This window comes from Tupaia chinensis, unplaced genomic scaffold (assembly GCF_000334495.1).
Source record: "Tupaia chinensis unplaced genomic scaffold, TupChi_1.0 Scaffold000182_1, whole genome shotgun sequence".
Classification (NCBI taxonomy): Eukaryota; Metazoa; Chordata; class Mammalia; order Scandentia; family Tupaiidae; genus Tupaia; species Tupaia belangeri.
The window spans coordinates 5,308,982-5,327,901 of NW_006159657.1; the positions used below are offsets into that span (position 1 = coordinate 5,308,982).

An 18,920-nucleotide genomic window follows, 5' to 3' on the forward strand; every position below is an offset into this window, starting at 1 on the left:
TCAAGCCTACATAAGGAAATTTTAATGAAAAGAGGGACTTACTGGAGAGCTGTGATCCGTCTCAGCACATGTGCCACACCCTCCAGAAGGAGCCAAGGCTGACGCCTGAAACTAGAACTTCAGTCCGCTTAGACATTTACTCTCTTACTTCTGTTGTAGCAGAACTCGCCCATAGCAATTTCTAGTAAGAAGAAAGTCAGCCATTAATACTGAAAGTGCCAGGGCCAGCAGGTGGTTTTGTGGCTGGGGCGCTGGACATCCACATGGCTGATCCCAGTTCGAGTCCCGAACCAGGTGACCTGCTTTTGCTTCCCCCGCCCCATCCTCTCTCATGAGTACACATGCCCTATAGGAAACTTAAAATAATACTAATACTAATAATAAATTTAATTTAATTTAATAAATTTTAAAAGACTGAAAGTACCCTTTGAGTTTCATTTAAAATGTCAATATCCATTAATAAACATTTTTCTGACATTGTCTTTTATAATATGAAAATTAAAGAACCCTCAATCATGAGGCCTATAACTTGTGAGGGTAGCAATGATCAGCGTTAATTAACACAGCAAAGTGTGTGACTTTTGCTTCTTTGGGGAGATTATTCTGTATCATTTTGAAATTAATTTTCATAGAACAGAAGGCGAATTCAGGTGTCGGTGTCAATATAAATGTATTTTCACAGTATTCTTTTAAGATTTTAGCATATTACTCAATCTACTATTAAATGAAAGAAGTTTAATGATCATTTATGGCCCAGATATTCTTTTACTCCTTTTTGAAATACTGCATATTCAGAATTACCAATGTTGAGATTCTTTGATAGCTTCGGCTAGTTACACGGAGCCTGGCACCTACAGAGGGCCTGGGTAGGGTTTGGGAGATGTGTTTTGTTTTGCTTTTTTGTTGTTCTTTTTAAACCACATTAAAAAGGCTGACAAAATGTAAAGAGGAGTTTAGATATATCTCTCCTTTTTTCTAAGGTTCTTTCTTTTATGAGACGAGTGAGAGACCTCCACCAGAGTCTTGCCAGGCCATGACCCACCCCACTTCAGCCAGCCAGGATCCGAGGTTGGCCCTGGCCATGCTCTGCTCATCTAGGCCAACCCAGTATCCGAGCCCAGGCCTTCGTGTACGGCTCCAGTGCAGCGCAGCCACACTCGCCACCTGTGCTCCCAAGCTAGCCATCTCTCCCTTTCCAACCAGAGTTTATGTTCAGATTAGGTAGATTAGCGGTATCTCAGTTGCACTAGTCTTGTGTTGTACCGGAGCCTGTGGTTTTCTAAGTAGCAAAGTCACACTGAAACACCAAAAGACTAGGACCAGCAGATAACGTAACTGTTAAGTCGCTGGGCTTTCACATCGTCAATCATGGTTCAAGTCCTGGGCCTGGTGGCTTTAAACTCATGCTGGTGTGCGCAAAATCCCTAGAGGAGGATGGAAAAGAAGGGATTGTGGTATGGCCATCCCCCCTGGGGAGTGATTTCTCACTTTTTGTCTCAGCAAGTGAACATGCCTATAGCAAAAATCTCTCTCAAAATTTTTTTAAATAATAAAAAGTAAAAAAGCTAACAACATGTATCTATCAGTAAGAAAGCTAAAATCAGGTAGGCCGAGTCTAAACATTACAGGTAGAACGTTTTCATAAATGTATGATACCACAGCCAGTCTTCTGGGTTATCTTTTCAGATTATTTACCCCTACCACTTTCAAAGTCATTGTCAATATCAAATCAGTCAGTGGGGGCTGAAATGGTAAAATAGATGGCCAGGTTAGAATATATGTGCAAGGAAACAGATACATAGCTCAAACTTCAAACATTTGATTCTACTTTGTGTACCAGTTATATAACTTGCAAAGGAATATGCTTTTCCCAAACCCTGAAAATTGACCCAGAGGTAAATATCCTAATTTAAAAAAAGAAAGGAAGGAAGGAAGGAAGGAAGGAAGGAAGGAAGGAAGGAAGGAAGGAAGGAAAGAAGGAAGGAAGGAAGGAAGGAAGACAAGGCAGATGAAATGAAAACAAGCAGCATAAAACCTATGCTGTGAAGAAGTGACACCATCATCCTTCATTTCCCGCATGAGGGTCAGAGGTCCATTGAGGAGTTGGACTTCTCAGCTATTTGGGACTTCTCAGGCTGTTTCCTTCCCCTGGGAAAGGAAGTGCTGAGTCTCTTGGATGAGACTTTTGTCGTCATGTCTGTTTGAAATGAAATTGAGTACAGCCAGACATCTCTGCAGAGAACAGGCTTTCCTGTTGTCAGCACTTGCTGTTGCTAGCACTTACTTACAGGCTGAAATCGAGGGCACGGCCATAGGAGAGCACGTGACATGGGCATGGCCAGTTGATGGCGCGCACACGGTCTCCGCTGGGCTTGCAGATATGACTGTGCACGATAAAGCCACGAGGAATTTCTGTTCACTGATTAATCAGATACCTATTTGCTAGTATGTGCCAGGCTTCATTAAATTGCTGCTAATAGCCCTCTGAGTTTTCAGGTCATTTAAGGAGGGAAATACAGTTTTAAAGCCCAAATACTTCAACAAGATAGCCTGTTTTGATTGTTGGCATAGTAAATTTGAGAGTTGTTCGGGGCAGTGAAAATTAAAGACATTTTCCCTTAGAATAAGACTGGTAATAGGCACATCCAAGTAACAGTTGATATATAATATTTGATGGTTTATTATAATACTAATATTTACCTCCAGTAAGTGGGCATTTACAGATCTATCTGAAGTAGGTTGCAGGTGCAAATTGACAGACCATGGCAAAGTCTTCTGTGGGCTCCTTAGTTAATGTACTGATAGGATTCCAAGTTGAGATTTAGCATTTGTTGATTCTGGCCTGGGTTCCTGTTGTAATGAGATGGTATTGACAGTGAGACAGGGCAGTTGTATTAGGATAGTTCCTTCAGCCCTTCTCCTGTGGTTAATGAGAGTGCCGGTCAGGTCCGGAGACTGGAGCAGAAGTTGGAAAGCACACACAGGGCACGTGGTTGAAGTGGGCCTCCAGGAAGAGATGCTGCCTGGTTGGTCTGGGGGTGGCAGGGGGTGCTGCGGGCTTGGTAATGTAGACGAGATAGCACGTTCGCATTAGCCAGGCAGGGTTAGCGTGACCTGAGTGCAAGAATGGCTGTGAATGTCCTGCATTGTTTTGATTATTTTTATAAGAGTCTTGGACTTTTTTTTTCTTGCCAAAAAAGGGTGGTTCTGATCATACTTCTGAGAAAACACTACAGTTTAGTCAATCTAACCTTATTTAGCTTCGCTATTAGAGCAAAGACTAAATAATTGGCTCCACTGAGGTGAAGGGTCTTATTCCACCATCTGGGTCTCAGACACAATAGTATGGTTTTCTTTCATTTCTTTTCTAGTGGACTTTTATAAAGAATTAAGGTCATTTTCCTGTAATTCCAGCTTTTCTGTCCTTATGGTCATTGATTTCACAGACTTCTTCCCTTTCTGCCTTCTCCTCCAGTTTACTTCAGTGTCCCCAGCAATTCCTGAATTCTTGAAAACTCCTCCGACTCCAGATCAGCCTCCCACGAGGTCCACAGCTCCCGTCCTCTCCACAAACACTGTGTCCTCAGCGAAGCCTGGCCCAGCACTGGTGAAGGTGAGTACCTGCACTGGACACGCCCTGAGTGGAGGGGCTTGACCGGGACCTTCTGTGGCCCTGGCTGTGGAAGAAAAAGGCACTCACGTAAGTTGCCCAGGCTACCTATTAGCCCAAGGTCTTGAAAGGGAACCCACAGAGGGACTTGCTAGACCCAGGCCATCATGTCTGAAACTACGCCTTCAACAAATGACCTCTCTGTAGTCAAGGAAAACAGCACAGTTTTGTCTAAAACTGTTAAGGCTGTGCAGAAAGGCTTCAGGAACCACTTTTCCAACAATTCACAATTCTGCTGCCACATCGGCCACCAAAGTGAAACACAGAACAGAATAAGATCGTTTCTCAGCATACCACTTGGGATTCTTAAACCCACAGAAGTCTTTAGTGGAACATGTCTTGGGAATTCACACACAGCTCATTGGTATTCCAGATATATTACATGACAGGTTAAAGGTTTTTTTGTTTGTTTGTTTGTTTTTTGAGAGGTTTTTTTTTTTCACTATAGGGCGCGTGCGCTCGCCAGACAGAGAGAGAGAGACATAGAGACAGAAAGCGAGAAATCACCCCCCAGGGGGGATGGTCACGCCGCAATCCCTTCTCCTCCATTCTCCTCCCGGGATCTTGGGCACGCACGCACGCACACGCGCCCGGCGTGAGTTTTAAGCCACCGGGTCCGGGACACGAACCGCGGTCGACTACGTGGGAGTCCAGCGACATAGCCATTACACTAACTGCTGGTTCCCATGACAGGTTAAAGGTTTTAGAGAAACAAATGGGTTTTTGATTTAGCAAATTTGGCCAAAGAAAGCTTCATTTGTGTTTCAGTAAGCTTCAGTTTTGTGGCACTGTTGGCTACATTTTACTTGGTCAAAGTAATTCAGTTAGAGGAAGTCCTAAGGAAGGGCCAGCCTGTGGCCTGGTGCTTAAGGCAGCTGGATCCCATATGGCTGCTCATGCAGGTCAAGTCCCAGACCTGACTTCTTGAAAATATATACTGGGCACATGTACATGTGTGTCTAAAAGCCCAAAAGGAGGGATAAATGGAGAAAGGATTGTGATGTGACCATTCCCCATTGGGGGGAGAGGGTGTTTTCTCACTTCTCTCTCTTTGCCTCTCTCTTGCAAGTATATGTACCTTCTGGCAAATAAATGTTTTAAAAAAGAAGAAAACCCCCAAAAAGATTAAAAATTATAATATACAGTACATTAAAGTTCCTAAAACTGTATTTAGAATTTCTAAATAAAGTGGTTAGGAAGAGTAAACAGATGAATAGTTAAATGATTGATATTTTAGAGGTGACTTTTACCAAAACTGAAAGAATATAGATTTCAAACTTATGGAACTAAAAAGTATGGTAGAGAGCAAGCTAAACTCTCACCACCTTTCAGATGAGGAGACCAGAGCCCCCAGTTGTCAAGAAGAGACAAAGCCAGGAAGGGCCCCAGCTCCCCCAGGCCCACTTTAGCCTTCACCTGCCTTCTCAGCCTGTTGCCACACTCTCCCCCGAAGGGGCTGGCCTTCGGATTTGGGCAGTACAGAGTCCTCACTGCCTTCTCTGTCCACTGGGGCCATCCTTGTCCTTGACCTTCCTGGAGAGAAGGCCCTCTGTCAGCGTGGCTGAATGTCCATGGCTTCAGGACATCTGTCCACAGAATTTCACCATCTTCCAGTGCTTCACACAGGAACCAGAAATTGCAGGGGACTGCAGATAGCAACTTGGCCAGTAAAATCAGCTCCTACGTCCCCCTCCACGTGTGCAGCACTTATGGCACGAAGGCAGTGTAGACGGCCGCACGCCTTACCTGCTGATGTCGGAAGCTGGTTCTCTGCCTCTCCCGTCTCTGAATCCTGCTCTTCACTGAAGTCTTTAAGGAGGGTCTTGGTTCTTAGGAGGATGCATTGTTTAAGAACATGAAATTCAGGGGCCCAGAGGTAGCTCTGCAGTAAAAGATGATGCTCTGCAAGGCTGACCCACATGGAAGGGTTCAGGGTCTCTTGTGAAGGCCTCCTGAGTTCACCAGCACATGTGTGCCCACAACCTGGGGCTGGCTGAGCTGAGTGTGCACAGTGGTTTTTGACACCCGATGGGGGTGAGGGAGGGGTCTGCCTCTCATGTGCGTGCACTTGGAGAAGAAATAAATCTTTAGAAAAATGTAAAAATCAGTTTGGTTAGGGAATCCCAGTACTATGCCAAGAGAGGAAAGGAAAGATACATGTCAGGACACAGACCACAATTCTTTCCGTTCTTCTTCTTTTTTTTTTATAGACCACAGATTCATTTATTTTTAACACCCATCATGCCGTGAATTCATCGGGAATAGGTTGCAGTAGCTCAGGCTCCTTTCCATGGGTTCTCACAAAGGGTGCTTCTCTGGGTGGAGCAGGCCGGCCCTTTAGTTGAACCCAGGTACTTTTCTCTTTGGCTTTCTTCTTTTTCTGGTCATTTTCCTTCACACGTTTTAGGAAGCTATCTCTGCTCTTAGAATGTTAATATGCTCAATACGCACATTGATTCTCTTGGCAAGAATCTTGCCCTTAACTTGTTTGTTCACAACAATGCCAACAGCATGCTGGGTAACATTGTAGACTCTTCCAGTTTTGCCACGGTAACATTGGTGGGGCATTCCTTTTTGAACAGTACCCATTCCCTTGACGTCTACAATATCACCTTTCTTGTAGATTCGCATATGTGTGGCCAAAGGAACAACTCCATGTTTCCTAAAAGGCCTAGAAAATATATATCGGGTGCCTCTTCGTGTTCGTCATTTTGGTGAATTACTTCAAGATGGCGGTTCCGGTCAAAATGAAGGCAGTTCTTTCCTTTCTTCTTTGCAGGAAACTATTTCCCAGCCTTGGTTAATGAAGTACGAGACATGTGCTGACTGATAAATCTGTAGTAACAGCTTTAATCTGAGGAATTCTGGTTATTATATTGGGTTGTCGGAAAAGTCATGACATATTTTTTTCTACGCAAAACATGACTTTTCCAGCAACCTGTTTCTGTCCTTCTCCCTCCTCCAGCAGATTCCTTCCTGATTATGGTTGGGTCCGCTGTTTTATTGTCCCGTAATGATTATACTTAAACCCTGTTTTCAGTATAAATTATCCCAGACCCGTTCATGCTTATGATCAGTTTGAAAAGACTAGGAATATAACTTATTATTGATAATAAAGTGAGCAGATGACAGTGAATTAATATTGTGAGATTCAGGGGTATGTTTGAGTAGGCAAGAATGGTTTCTGATATTGTGATGTACTTTTCGTGCCTGATAATTAAAGTGATTTCTGATTTCCGTACACATTCATCATCATTCATTGAGCGGGTACTTACTGAGCACCATACTGTTCCGAGTACCAGGAGTTAACAGAGCAAGGAGTAGGACGGTAAACAGACACCCAAACAGAATGTGCAGGTGGCAGAGAACATCCTGAGGATGGGGATCCTGGGGAGACGTCTGTTTTAAACAGGGTGGTCCCGTGAAGTAAGCATGTCGGGGTAGAGAGCTGAAAGGGCTGAGGGTATAAGCCCTTGGGATATGTGGGAAGAAATCTAAACTTCTAAACAAGGAGTTTGCCAGTGTGACCTGCACAGAGATGGCCAAGGGGTTAAAAAGTAAGCCATGCAGCCAGGGTATGGCCTAACAGCAGAGTCTGTAAAGGCTTTAAGAACTAAGGCTTTAGGGACCAGAAGTTGGCATAGTGGCTATGTCGCTGAACTCCCATGTAGTTGACCACGGTTCACGTCCCGGACCCAATGGCTTAAAACTCACACCGGGCGCATGTGCATGCATGCCCAAGATCCTGAGAGGAAAATGGAGGAGAAGGGATTGCAGTGTGCCCATCACTCCTAGGGGGTGATTTTTCACTTTCTGTCTCTCTGTCTCTCTCTGTCTATGGCGAGCGCACGTGCCCTAAAACAAAAACCTCTCCAAAAAAAAAGTTGTATAATGATGCAAAATATTACTTTGATGCTGTAGTATAATCAGATTTTTCAATTGTTCATATGAAAATCATAATAAAATATGCTAAACAGTATGACTCAATAGCATTTTGGGTAAAATAATTGCTTTATATATTAAAATTCCTTTTTAGAACAGTAAAATCTCATTTCTGTCAAGACCAAGTGAAAGAGCCAAACGTAACTTAGAAAAAGATGCATGAAGATTTGGATTCTTACCCTTTTCTTTGGTCCTATTTGACCAAATCCAGTTCCTTCACAATGTAGCAGATGTAACAGGTCATATATTAAACATGGTAAACAGCTTTCACCAGCAGAACTGCCCTGTAGGCAAAATGTGATGGCTTTCATTATCACTGGGGCCGGCAGGCTTTGAGCGATGTTGAGAGAGCAGGGAGCAAAGGCAGGAGCAGAGACCAGCTGAGGTGCCGTCCCCAGCGGGGGCAGTGGCAGGCCGCGGAGGGAGAGCAGTTGGAGCCTGGCCATATTCAAAGTGACGCTGCAGCATGGCTGACAGGGTGGACCTAGTGTGGAGAAAGGAGGAACCGTGACCCTGTCTGCCGTTTTGTGTCTAAGAACTGAAATGTACCGCTGGTGTTTCCTGTGATGGGCAGGTGCACAGGCCTGGAGCTCAGGGTGCTTATTAGACCCCTCGTGGAGGTGTCCTGCAGCAGGTGGACAGATGCGTCCAGACCTCAGGAGAGGGCTAGACTGGAAAGACTAGAAAGAGCAGTGTGGAAGCCCTCAGTGGTATACCTGGTGTTCAAAGCCACGAAATCCTGTAAAATTACCTGCAGCCTACGTGTGGATAAAGTAGTAGTACCAGAACTGAGTCCTGGACTCCCCAACATTTTGGGGAGATAGGAAGAACCTGCAAAGGAGTCTAAGGAAAGAAACAGCCAAGAAGGTAAGCAAGTATGGCAGCCCAAAAGCCAAACGAAACACTTGAAGGAGGAGGGAGAGATTGGCTGTACCAAATGCTGACCTAGGGCATTAAGAGGAATACTAGGAACCAGCGTGGGTTTAGCAGCATCGCAGTTACAGTGGCCCTGACAAGGAGAGTTGCTGTTGAGTGACAGAGGCAAAAACTTAGAGCAGGCACAGAGCAATGGTAAGGGTGCACGGTTGACAGGTTACAGGAAGCGTTTCTTGAGGACCTTTGCTGGAAGTGAGCATGCAAACGCAGCCAGCTGGAATGGGGTCAGGAAAGGATGTTTGTGAGCAATGGGAGTGGTCCAGGAGAGGGGCAAGGATTGTGGGCAAGGAAATGCAGGCTGGCTCAGGAGGGGAGGTGCTGGCCTGGGATAGCAATGCTCACGGTTCGTCCATAGCCACAGGCAGCAAAGCCACCACATGCACAGCCCAGTACAGACAGGCACTGAGATGTGTGGCACTCTGTGCCGATCGCTTCCTTGCTCCGGGTGTAGAAAACCAGGCTGCAAGCTGACAGAACAGGGAGGAGGTATTAAAGGTTTGAGAAGAGATGGGGCTGGCACGTGGCATGGTGTTTGAGGGTGTTGGATTCTCACATGGCCGACTGCGGTTCGAGTCCTGGACCTGGTGACTTGCTTTCTCACTATCTCTTTCTCTCTCTGGTCAAATTAAACAATAATAATAATCACAATAATAATGACAAATAGAATTAAGTAAATAAATAAATTATTCTTTAAAGAGGTTTGAGAAGAGAAAAAGGTATCAAGTAGTATTCCAGAGGAGCTAGAAAATGTGAAAGGATGGCCAGGTAGCACTGATGAGCCTTAAAGCTGATGGTTGTGAATTTAAAGCGAGACTTGGGCTGTCCTTCGTGGCCAGGGGTAATGCAGCAGTGCATGAGCTGAAGCCACATGGGATCACTTGTGGACTGCAAGAAGGCCAGGTCCTAGCCATCAGAGGTGAAGGCGTGAGGTTCATAAGAATAAGTGCTTTCCAATATCTGTGTACCTTTTACAGATCCTTCCTTACAGATATTCAAAAATAGGCTACTAGTTCATCGGATTATGTCGTATCCAGTGGGTGCTGGTAACGTTTAACAGCTGGCTAGGGCTGGAGGGCAGGCCACAGCCTTTGCCAGTTCCCATGATGGCTTCCTCTGTGGTCAGTTTCAAGCTACCAACAAGATCGTAATGAATGTGAAGTTGGGAGAAGATGCTCACGTTCCGCTCTTACGCGTCAGTAAAGCTGGCAGCCCCCACCTGCTGTGTCCATAACCGCTGTGTCATGCAGCCATGGGAATCTTGTCGCAGAATCATTAGGATGTATCAAGGGAAGGGCAAGAAAGGACCGCATCTAATGAGCTTATCTGGTATCCTCAGTAATGGGGAACACTAACACGCACAGGAAGGAATGCAAAAGCACACCGTGTACCTACTGCTGATCTGTAGAAGATGGTGACTTTTATCTTTTTTAGGTTTTGTGTTGTAATTTTATAATTCTTCGGAATTTGGATACAAAGTGTATTCAAACAGTTCACAGAGGGAATAGCAGATGGCGTAATGGCTACGTCACTGGACTCCCATGTAGTTGGAGTCCCGGACCTGGTGGCTTAAACTCACACAGGTCACATGTGCATGCATGCCCAGGATCCCAAGGAGAGAATGGAGGAGATGGGATTGAGGCATGGCCGTCCCCCTTGTGGGTGATTTCTCTCTTTCTGTCTCTCTGCCGAGTGCACATGCCCTATAGCAAAAACCTCTCCAAAAAAAAAAAAAAAATTCATAGATGTATATTCTGAAAAACTATGCGTGGATTGCAGCAAATTCTTTTGCACTAAAATAAACTCATATTTTAATTCCATTTTTCATGGGCTTTTTGAAGTCCCCTCACATGTAACATCATATCAATAGCTACATTTAATTTAGTACTTCTCAAAGTCTTTTTATTAAGTTGGATGTGTTACCTAAACTAGCTTAAGAATAATTTTCTGTATTTTTCTTTTCATTTGTTTATATGGCTTTTTTGGGTCGATGAAGTTATCTTATATGAATACTGAAAAATAGAAAATCATCTGATAACTTACAAAATAAGAAGAAAAGAACTCAGGAAAAAGTCATCTGATTCTTAATGACTGATTCTTACAATGAGCAAGGCATAGTCTCACACCCCATTTTCAAAGTAAAAATGTAATTTTTTTTTTGAGAGGTTTTTGCTATAGGACACTTGTGCTCGCCAGACAGACAGAGAGACAGAAAGCGAGAAATCACCCCCCAGGGGGGATGGCCATGCCGCAATCCCTTCTCCTCCATTCTCCTCTCAGAATCTTGGGCACGCACGCACACGGGGTCCGGGACTCGAACCACGGTCGACTACGTGGGAGTCCAGTGACATAGCCATTACACTAACTGCTGGTCCCAAAATGTAATGTTTTTGAAAAACTTTAAAAATTAATATTCACACTACTCAATATTTTAGTTTACTTTCTATGTCATTTTTCCTTTGAGTTTTATATTCTGCTTTGTTCTCAATAGAAACATCTTGTTTTTATATATTCTCCATAGATTTTATAACATTCCAGTTATAGTAACATATACTTAATCTCTCCCCTTCTGAACATTTCATGTACAACCTGCTTTTTACTCTGAGATAACACTGTATGTGTAAGCATTCCACTGTATGTCTACACAGGAAACCCGAAGTCAGCCTTCCTCGAATTTGAACAGACATGCTGGCCTGAGCCTCTTAGCCATATCCTCAGGGAAAAAATGCAGCAGGAGAGAATTTCTTGGTCAGAGTAACTATGCAAATGTTTTCATAGCTTTTCAAATGGATTTAGCATATTGCTTTCCAACATAGCCCTACCAGTTTCCAAGGTGCATTACTTTTTTAACTCCAAATCGTTTAGACACAGTAGAATAGATTGCATGTGGTAACATCTCTTAAAAAGTTCTTATTTTATTTTTCTCAAATACAGCAAAGCCATCCCAAGAATCCAAACGACAAACACCGTAGCAAAAAGTGCAAAGATCCCAAGCCGCGGGTGAAGAAGTTGAAATACCACCAGTACATTCCGCCAGACCAGAAGGGGGAGAAGAACGAGCCACAGATGGACTCCAACTACGCCCGCCTGCTCCAGCAGCAGCAGCTGTTCCTGCAGCTGCAGATCCTGAGCCAGCAGAAGCAGCACTACAACTACCAGACCATCCTGCCTGCTCCGTTCAAGTACGGGCAGCTACGTCTCCTTCATGGCGGGATTTACGGTGGTGGTTTATGAGGAACAAAAGTTACTAGAGATCAGATGTTGTAGTTTATGTGCGCAATGATTCTTTTTATTTTTATAAAATGTGCAGCGCACTTAATATGCAATGTCCAAAGTCAACATAGTGAGAATGGCCTGCATTCTGGCCCCATTTTTGTCCTCCAAAACAGGTGCTGAACACGTACAAGTTAGAAACGCCTTTCCACAATGACTCGCCCAGAGAGGTTTGCCTGTTAAATACGCAAAACAGTGGGAATGGTAGGAGAAAAGCACAGGAAGTGTGAGGCCTGGTATGAACTGCCTCAGAAGAAAAGAAGACATACAGCCAGAGCGGTCGAGGACCGCCTTGTGGAAGAGGCAGACACTTGCGTACAGAGGCTCGGTGGGGCCCTCGCAGGCGTGGGGAGGAACGGGCAGCGCCCATTGTGGGGTGAGAAAGTCACCGGATGGAGAATGCGATTAAGTTTAAGAGAAGTCAGAAGGCAGAATTGAGTAGAGCCAAAGTCTGGAGGGACTGGAAGTTGGCAGAGGGCTTTCGTCGATGTGGTAGACAGCAGCGTGTTTCAGAGGGCGGTGGTGACGTGGCAATTTGGAAGCACAAGAGTAGTTGGACATTGGGATCAAACGCAAGTCTGGAAACAAGTGAAAAGATGAAAGGACAGCGATAACGGAAAGGAAAGAACAAATAGAGATTTTAAAAGACAATTTCTGTCATTTTAAAAGTTGAATAAAAACATTGACTCTTAGTAATGAGTATTGTAGACTCTCAACCAAAAAGACAGCATGAATAAATAGAATAATTACTTGAAATCATGCATGCTCAAAGGGACAGTATCATTCACAAAAGATCAAAAGGTAGTTTGTGGGGGGAGGGGTAGGTAATATTCTTTTTCTGTAATAAAGCACAGATACACAGTACATAAACATATGCAGTGTGTCTGGTATTAAGTTTTTGCGGGGAACCAGCAGATGGCGTAATGGTTGCATTGCTGGGCCTGCATGTAGTTGACCACAGTTGAAGCCCCAGACCCACTGGCTTAAAACTCACGCTGTGTGTGTGCGTGCATGCCCAAGAGCCCGAGAGGAAAATGGAGGAGAAGGGATTGCAGTGTGGCCATCCCCTTTGGGAGGAAACTCTCACTTTCTGTTTCTCTGTCTCTCTGGTGAGTGCATGCATCCTATAACAAAAATCTCTCTCAAAAATAAAAACCTTTTAGGGGACAGCAATTCAGAAAAAAAAATGTTTAGAAGGCTCCTTGGTGGACATAGTGAATGAAAATCGGGTTGAAAAACACTGAAGTAAAAAATGTATGCTCATAACTCTGACTTGAGGTTTATAAGCTGAATTTTTTGAAAGGAGAATAATGATACAGAAAATAATCGTCATTTCTTCCAAACTTCAAGAAACTCCATCTCAAATACTCCAAGTATTTAGCTTCAACAAAATTCAGGCAGGTTGGGACCAGCAGTTAGCATAATGGCTATGTCGCTGGACTCCCGTGTAGTCTACCGCGGTTCAAGTCCCGGACCCCGTGGCTTAAAATTCACACCAGGCGCGTGTGCATGCATGTCCAAGATCCTGAGAGGAGAATGGAGGAGAAGGGATTGCAGCATGGCCATCCCCCCTGAGGGGTGATTTCTTGCTTTCTGTCTGTCTCTAGTGAGCACACGCACCCTATGGCAAAAAAAAAAAAAAAAAAAAAATCAGGCATGTTTAAAAAGACCCCAAAATGACTATCAAGTTCAGCTGTTGTCAAAGCCCATGTTGGCTTCAACCACAGGCTTCCTCACACCACTTGAAGAAAGCTCACCCAACGATGGCTCTTACCCCATTGCAGTGTCACCTCAGAACCCCACTTCAAAATGTGGATTTCTAGTCTGAGGCTTCGGCACCAAGCCAGAGTCTGCAGTGGAACTGGCTATACAGCATCAACCTCAGTGACCTTTCTTCCACAGGTGTCAGACACCCAGAAAAGGAAATGCCACGATCATGGAGGTTACAGGTGGCATGTTGCTGTCTGGGGGTGGGACCTGTCCAGCTGTGTCTTTCTTCTTGGAGGGTGTCGTGGCCATTCCTGGTCCTTTGTGTTTCCTTATAGAGCTGAGAACCAACTTCTAAATTTCCACCAAACAAGCAAACAAAACTCGCAGGGACTTATTAGGATCTAATTTAATTGACATCTTTACAATAGTGAGTCTTCTAATCTGTGATCATGGTATTTTTCTCTTCATAGGTTAACAAATTGCTAATAGAAGCAATGTCGAATCTAGAGATTATTTTATTACAAACTCTAATTTTCTTTTTCTTTTAAAGGTCACTAAATGACAAGAACAGTGGGAATTCCGTTTTGAACAATACCACGCCTAATGCAACACGACAGCCCACTTCTGCTCCTGTGAGGAAGCCAGGACCTCTGCCTTCTAGCCTGGATGACTTAAAGGTAGTTCATAATCCTAGTGGAGCCCGTTCGCTCTTCGCACCACCGACACCTAGGAGATGGCCCAGATTCGCCCAGCAGACACAGGCAGTGTTCGGTAGACGTTCTTCCTTCCCACAAGATGATGACCTTTATACAACACTTTCTTCTCCTTTCATTAAGTTTCTTTAAAACAACCACTAATAACTCACATTTGCTGAGCATACACCTTGTGCAGGAACCCTGCCAGTTCTGTTGTTTTCAGAAACTGAGATTTTTTTTTTTCTTCGCCACTCTGCCAAGTTTTGGAGAAGCAGGAAAATGTAACAGTGAAAAACACGAGGCTCCAGGGCCAGCCTTCCAACGTCCCTAGCCCAGTCCTGCCTCTGTTACCTGTGGTAGTTTGGACAAATCAGTCAGCCCCTCCCCAGCCTTAATCTCCTCATCTGTAAAGTGGGAAGAAGAAAAATACTGAGGTCATGTGAAGAGTTAAAAGTGTAAAGGGGGGCATCAGGCGCCATGGTGGTTAAGGCACTGGACTCCCAGAAGGCCAGTCGCAGTTCAAATCCTGGACCTGGTAGCTTGAAAATCGCACCAGGTACATATGCATATGTGCCCAAAATCCCAAGAGGAGAATGGAGGAGAAGGTGTTGTGGTGTGGCCATTCCCTCTGGAGGATGACTTTTCACTTTGTTTCTCTCTGTCTGTCTCTTTCCAGCAAGCGCATGTGCCCTGTGGCAAAAGATCTCCCAAAAAAATAAGGTGTAAAGGGGGCTGGCCCCATAGTGTAGTGGTTTAGGGACTTGGATCCCACATGGCTGGCTGCAATTGAGTCCCAGTCCCCGCAGCCTGAGGAATGCACCAGGTGTGCATGTGTGTCCAAGGTCCTGACAGGATGGAGAATGGAATAAAGGGGTTGCAGTGTGACCACACCCCTTGGGGAGTGCTTTCCTTCTCTCTCTCTCTCTCTCTCTCTCTCTAGCAAGCATATGTGCCCTCTGGCAATTATTAGGAAAAAAAAAAAAAAAGGAGTAAAGCATTTCCAACCATGTCTTGCACATGGTAACTACTCAATAAATGGAGCTGTTATCATTATCAACATTCCTGACAGTGTATATTTTCTTTGCCATAAAAGAGGAATTACCCTCCCAAATCCCTTACTTTATCACTGGCCTCTCAAGTTCTTCAGGTCTGTCATTACATGCATTTATGTTTGTTGAGAAAGAAAAACAAACTGTTCCACACTGCGATACGCAGTAACAGAGCTGTCGACAGACCTGGGCGCCCCCTCATCACAGAAGCGCACTGTAGGTCGGTCACAAAGTTAACGTACCAAGAGATCTGCTCTGCTTGTGCCCCCAGGTGTCGGAGCTGAAGACAGAATTGAAGTTAAGGGGTCTGCCAGTCTCGGGCACCAAACCAGACCTCATCGAACGCCTGAAACCCTACCAGGAAGTGAGCAGCAGCGGCCTTGCTGCTGGTGGCATCGTGGCAGTGTCGTCGGCAGCCATCGTCACCAGTAACCCGGAAGTCACCGTGGCACTGCCGGTCACTACCCTGCATAACGCCGTGAGCAGCTCAGCCTCCACTTTCAAGGCAGACTTGCCGCCTGCCGGCTCCAGCAATGCAGCCCACGTGGAACATGGTCCGTCGCCACTACCCATCTCACCCGCGCCCTCAGAACAGTCCAGCCTCAGTGCTGACGACGCCAGCATGGCAGACACGTTCACCGAGATTATGACCATGATGTCTCCCTCACAGTTCCTCTGCTCTTCTCCTCTGAGGATGGCAGCTAACGAAGACAGCCTGAGTCCCACCAGCAGCACTCTGTCCAACCCGGAACTGGATGCGGCCGAGAAGGATCGCAAGCTTCAAGAAAAGGAGAAGCAGATCGAGGAGCTCAAGAGGAAGCTGGAACAAGAGCAGAAGCTCGTGGAAGTCCTGAAAATGCAGCTCGAGGTTGAAAAACGAGGGCAGCAGCAGCAGCAGCAGCAGCGGCCCCTGGAGCCCACACCCAGCAGCCCAGCCCATCCAGTAGGCATGTCAGGTCAGAAACCTGGCGGTCCCAGCTCCTCTGTCAAAGACGAGGCCTCGCTCCCTGACTGCTCCAGCTCCAGGCAGCCCCTCCCGATGGCCAGCCATCCCGGAGGCCAGCCCGTCTCTACAGGCGGCCAGACTCTTGTTGCCAAGCAGGCGGTGGTCATCAAGCAGGAGGTCTCCGTGGCCCCAACAGAGCCGCCAGGCGCCGTCCCGCAGTTCTACGTGAGCTCCCCGGGCCAGCCGCCACCCGCCTTGCTGCCCACGCAGACTGCCCAGCTGCTGCTCCCAGTGTCCATCCAGGGCTCGAACATCGCCTCGGTGCAGCTCCCAGTGGGCAGCCTCAAACTGCAGGTGTGAAGTGGGGCATCTAATCGCTTTGCCTCGCAGCGCACAGAGTGGCAGTCTGCGAGGGATGGAACGAACGGTCCTGAGCTTTCCCATAAACACGCTCAGTGGAGAAGCGAGCACAGTGAGGGAGGGTGCCTACTCCCAAACAGATGGCCGGCAGGCCAGCACTGCTTTCTTGTAGTGAAAACGAACAGGGTGCTTTTCTGTTTCGGTTACCATTGCCCTTTGATGAACAGGTCGATTTAAGATCCAGCAATGTTGTCACTGACAGTAGCCACTGCTTTTTACGTGTAAGGGGCAGCATCGAGTACCCGCAGTGCTGACTTCATTTACTCCTCCCTTCCCCCGGAAGAACCAAGTGACAGAGCCCGTCTTGAGATAAGAGGACTGAAGCCTAGACAGGGTTATTTACTAGTAAGGTGCCTAAGGTGTTTAAGCCTAGGCCTTCTGACGTCAGGACTTACTCCCTCCCATTCTGCCTCCCACGGACCGTGGTTCGTGGCGGTGGTGTGATGTCACGGGGTGTGTGTGGTGTTTTAGATGGGGCCTTGCTGTGTCACGATCCTCCTGCCTCAGTCTCCCGAGCAGCTGGGACCATAGTTCATGCCACCATGCCTGGCACTTTCAGACAAGGTCTCCCATGTTGCCCACCGTGGCCGGGTGCCACTGTCCTCTCTCCTCAGCCTTCTGCGGAGCTGGCTCTCGGGCATGTCCTCTGTGAGCAGGGGTCTACACCAGGCCTCCCGTGTGCTGCCACGCAGCAACACGCTCCTTCACAGCTGGGCCCTACAGTCAGTTCTTGAAAGGCCTCATTAATGGTGATGATGCCTAAACTAAGGAAAACGTGGCCACAGATTGAGTGCGACTGCATGAGATTGCCCTTTATGTCTACGCGACCTTCACACCACCGGCTATTTGTGGGTGGTGTAGACGTGGTAGGTCTTGACCAGACAGAACCACAACAGGAGGCCATCTGGACCGGTGCTCGTCAGCCCTGGTTACCCAGAGACCAGTAACAGCAGAGAGGGATGAGGCCCCTGGGCATGCGGGAAACTTCTTATTCTTCTGTTTTAACTTTAGAGTGTCTGTGAGGTTGAAAATTCACCCCACAATAATATCTTTAAAAACAGGTTTTTTTCAGTCTAAGTCTTCCATTGATGTTGTAGGAACAGGAAGCATGTTTCATGCTTAACCTGTGTAGTCCCAGAGTGCACCTGTGGCTAAAGAGCAGGCACTGAGACAGTTGGGTCTTGCAGATTTCCTTACAGCTATGGAAAGGTCACAGTACCAGACCTACTATGTGTAGAGCTACTGTAGGTTCTTATTTCAGTATTCTGTTTTCCCCAAATTTTCAAATGAAAATCTTAGCCACTTAAGAAATGCCTGGAGCATGGGGTAGCGGGCCTGCAGTTTCACTCTGGTTTAGAATGGTTACCGCTCGTCTGCATGCAGGTGAACCAAGTGTGTACCCATGAGCAGTTGTCTTACTTCATTTTACCTACGATCCGCAAGCGGCCCGTTATTCTACCTCTACACTCTTGATTCTAACTTGGATTATGACCATTGACTCTTTTTTGTTTTTTCCTCTTTCTTCAATTCACCTCCTAGACACCACCGCAAGCGGGAATGCAAACTCAGCCTCAGATAGCAACTGCTGCCCTGCCCTCAGGTGTGGCCCCGACAGTGCCTCAGAAACAAGACACCTTCACGCAGCACGTGCTCGGCCAGCCTCAGCAAGCCAGAAAGGTCTGTGAATGCCAGCGACTGAGAAACTGAAGCCCGTTTTTACTGTCATCCGACCGTCCATTCCCCGGGTGCCTTCCTAGAAGCCGGCTCCTTGGGAAGCTCCCACTGCTCTTTTCTGTGGTTTACCTCCCGTAAGATGAGCTTAAATCAGATGCCGTTTGGCTACAGATCATCCAGTTACTCGGGATGGAGAAAGAGCACTTTGTACTGAAAGATAGCTCTTTGTTTTGTTTTCTTTTGCCATAATATATGGATATTTTATTCCAGCTCTGAGAAATGAAAAAAAAAAAAAAAAACAGAAGGAAACATATCTTTCCACACACCAATCTAATTTAACTGACATAAATTCAGAAAAGCTAGAACAGATATAAATGTATAGGGACCAGCAGTTAGCATAATGGCTATGTCGCTGGACTCTCATGTAGTCAACCGCGGTTCGAGTCCTGGACCTAGTGGCTTGAACTCACGCCTGGCACGTGTGCATGCGTGCCCAAGATCCCGAGAGGAGAATGGAGGAAAAGGGATTGTGGTGTGGCCATCCCCCCGGGTGGTGATTTCTCACTTTCTGTCTCTCTGTCTCTCTGGCGAGCACATGTGCCCTATAT

At 46.1% G+C, this 18,920-nt stretch overlaps 1 protein-coding gene across 2 annotated transcripts in view; it reads left to right on the forward strand.

The window, feature by feature from the left end:
- MRTFB (myocardin related transcription factor B) overlaps positions 1–18,920 on the forward strand; it is a 179,883-nt gene that overhangs the window by 149,516 nt on the left and 11,447 nt on the right. For both annotated transcript variants that reach the window (XM_006146545.2, XM_006146546.2), the window contains 5 exons: positions 3,476–3,613; positions 11,480–11,727; positions 14,079–14,205; positions 15,544–16,572; positions 18,178–18,315. In XM_006146545.2, the coding sequence (XP_006146607.1) occupies positions 3,476–3,613; positions 11,480–11,727; positions 14,079–14,205; positions 15,544–16,572; positions 18,178–18,315 (1,680 nt within the window). The remainder of the gene's footprint in view (positions 1–3,475; positions 3,614–11,479; positions 11,728–14,078; positions 14,206–15,543; positions 16,573–18,177; positions 18,316–18,920) is intronic.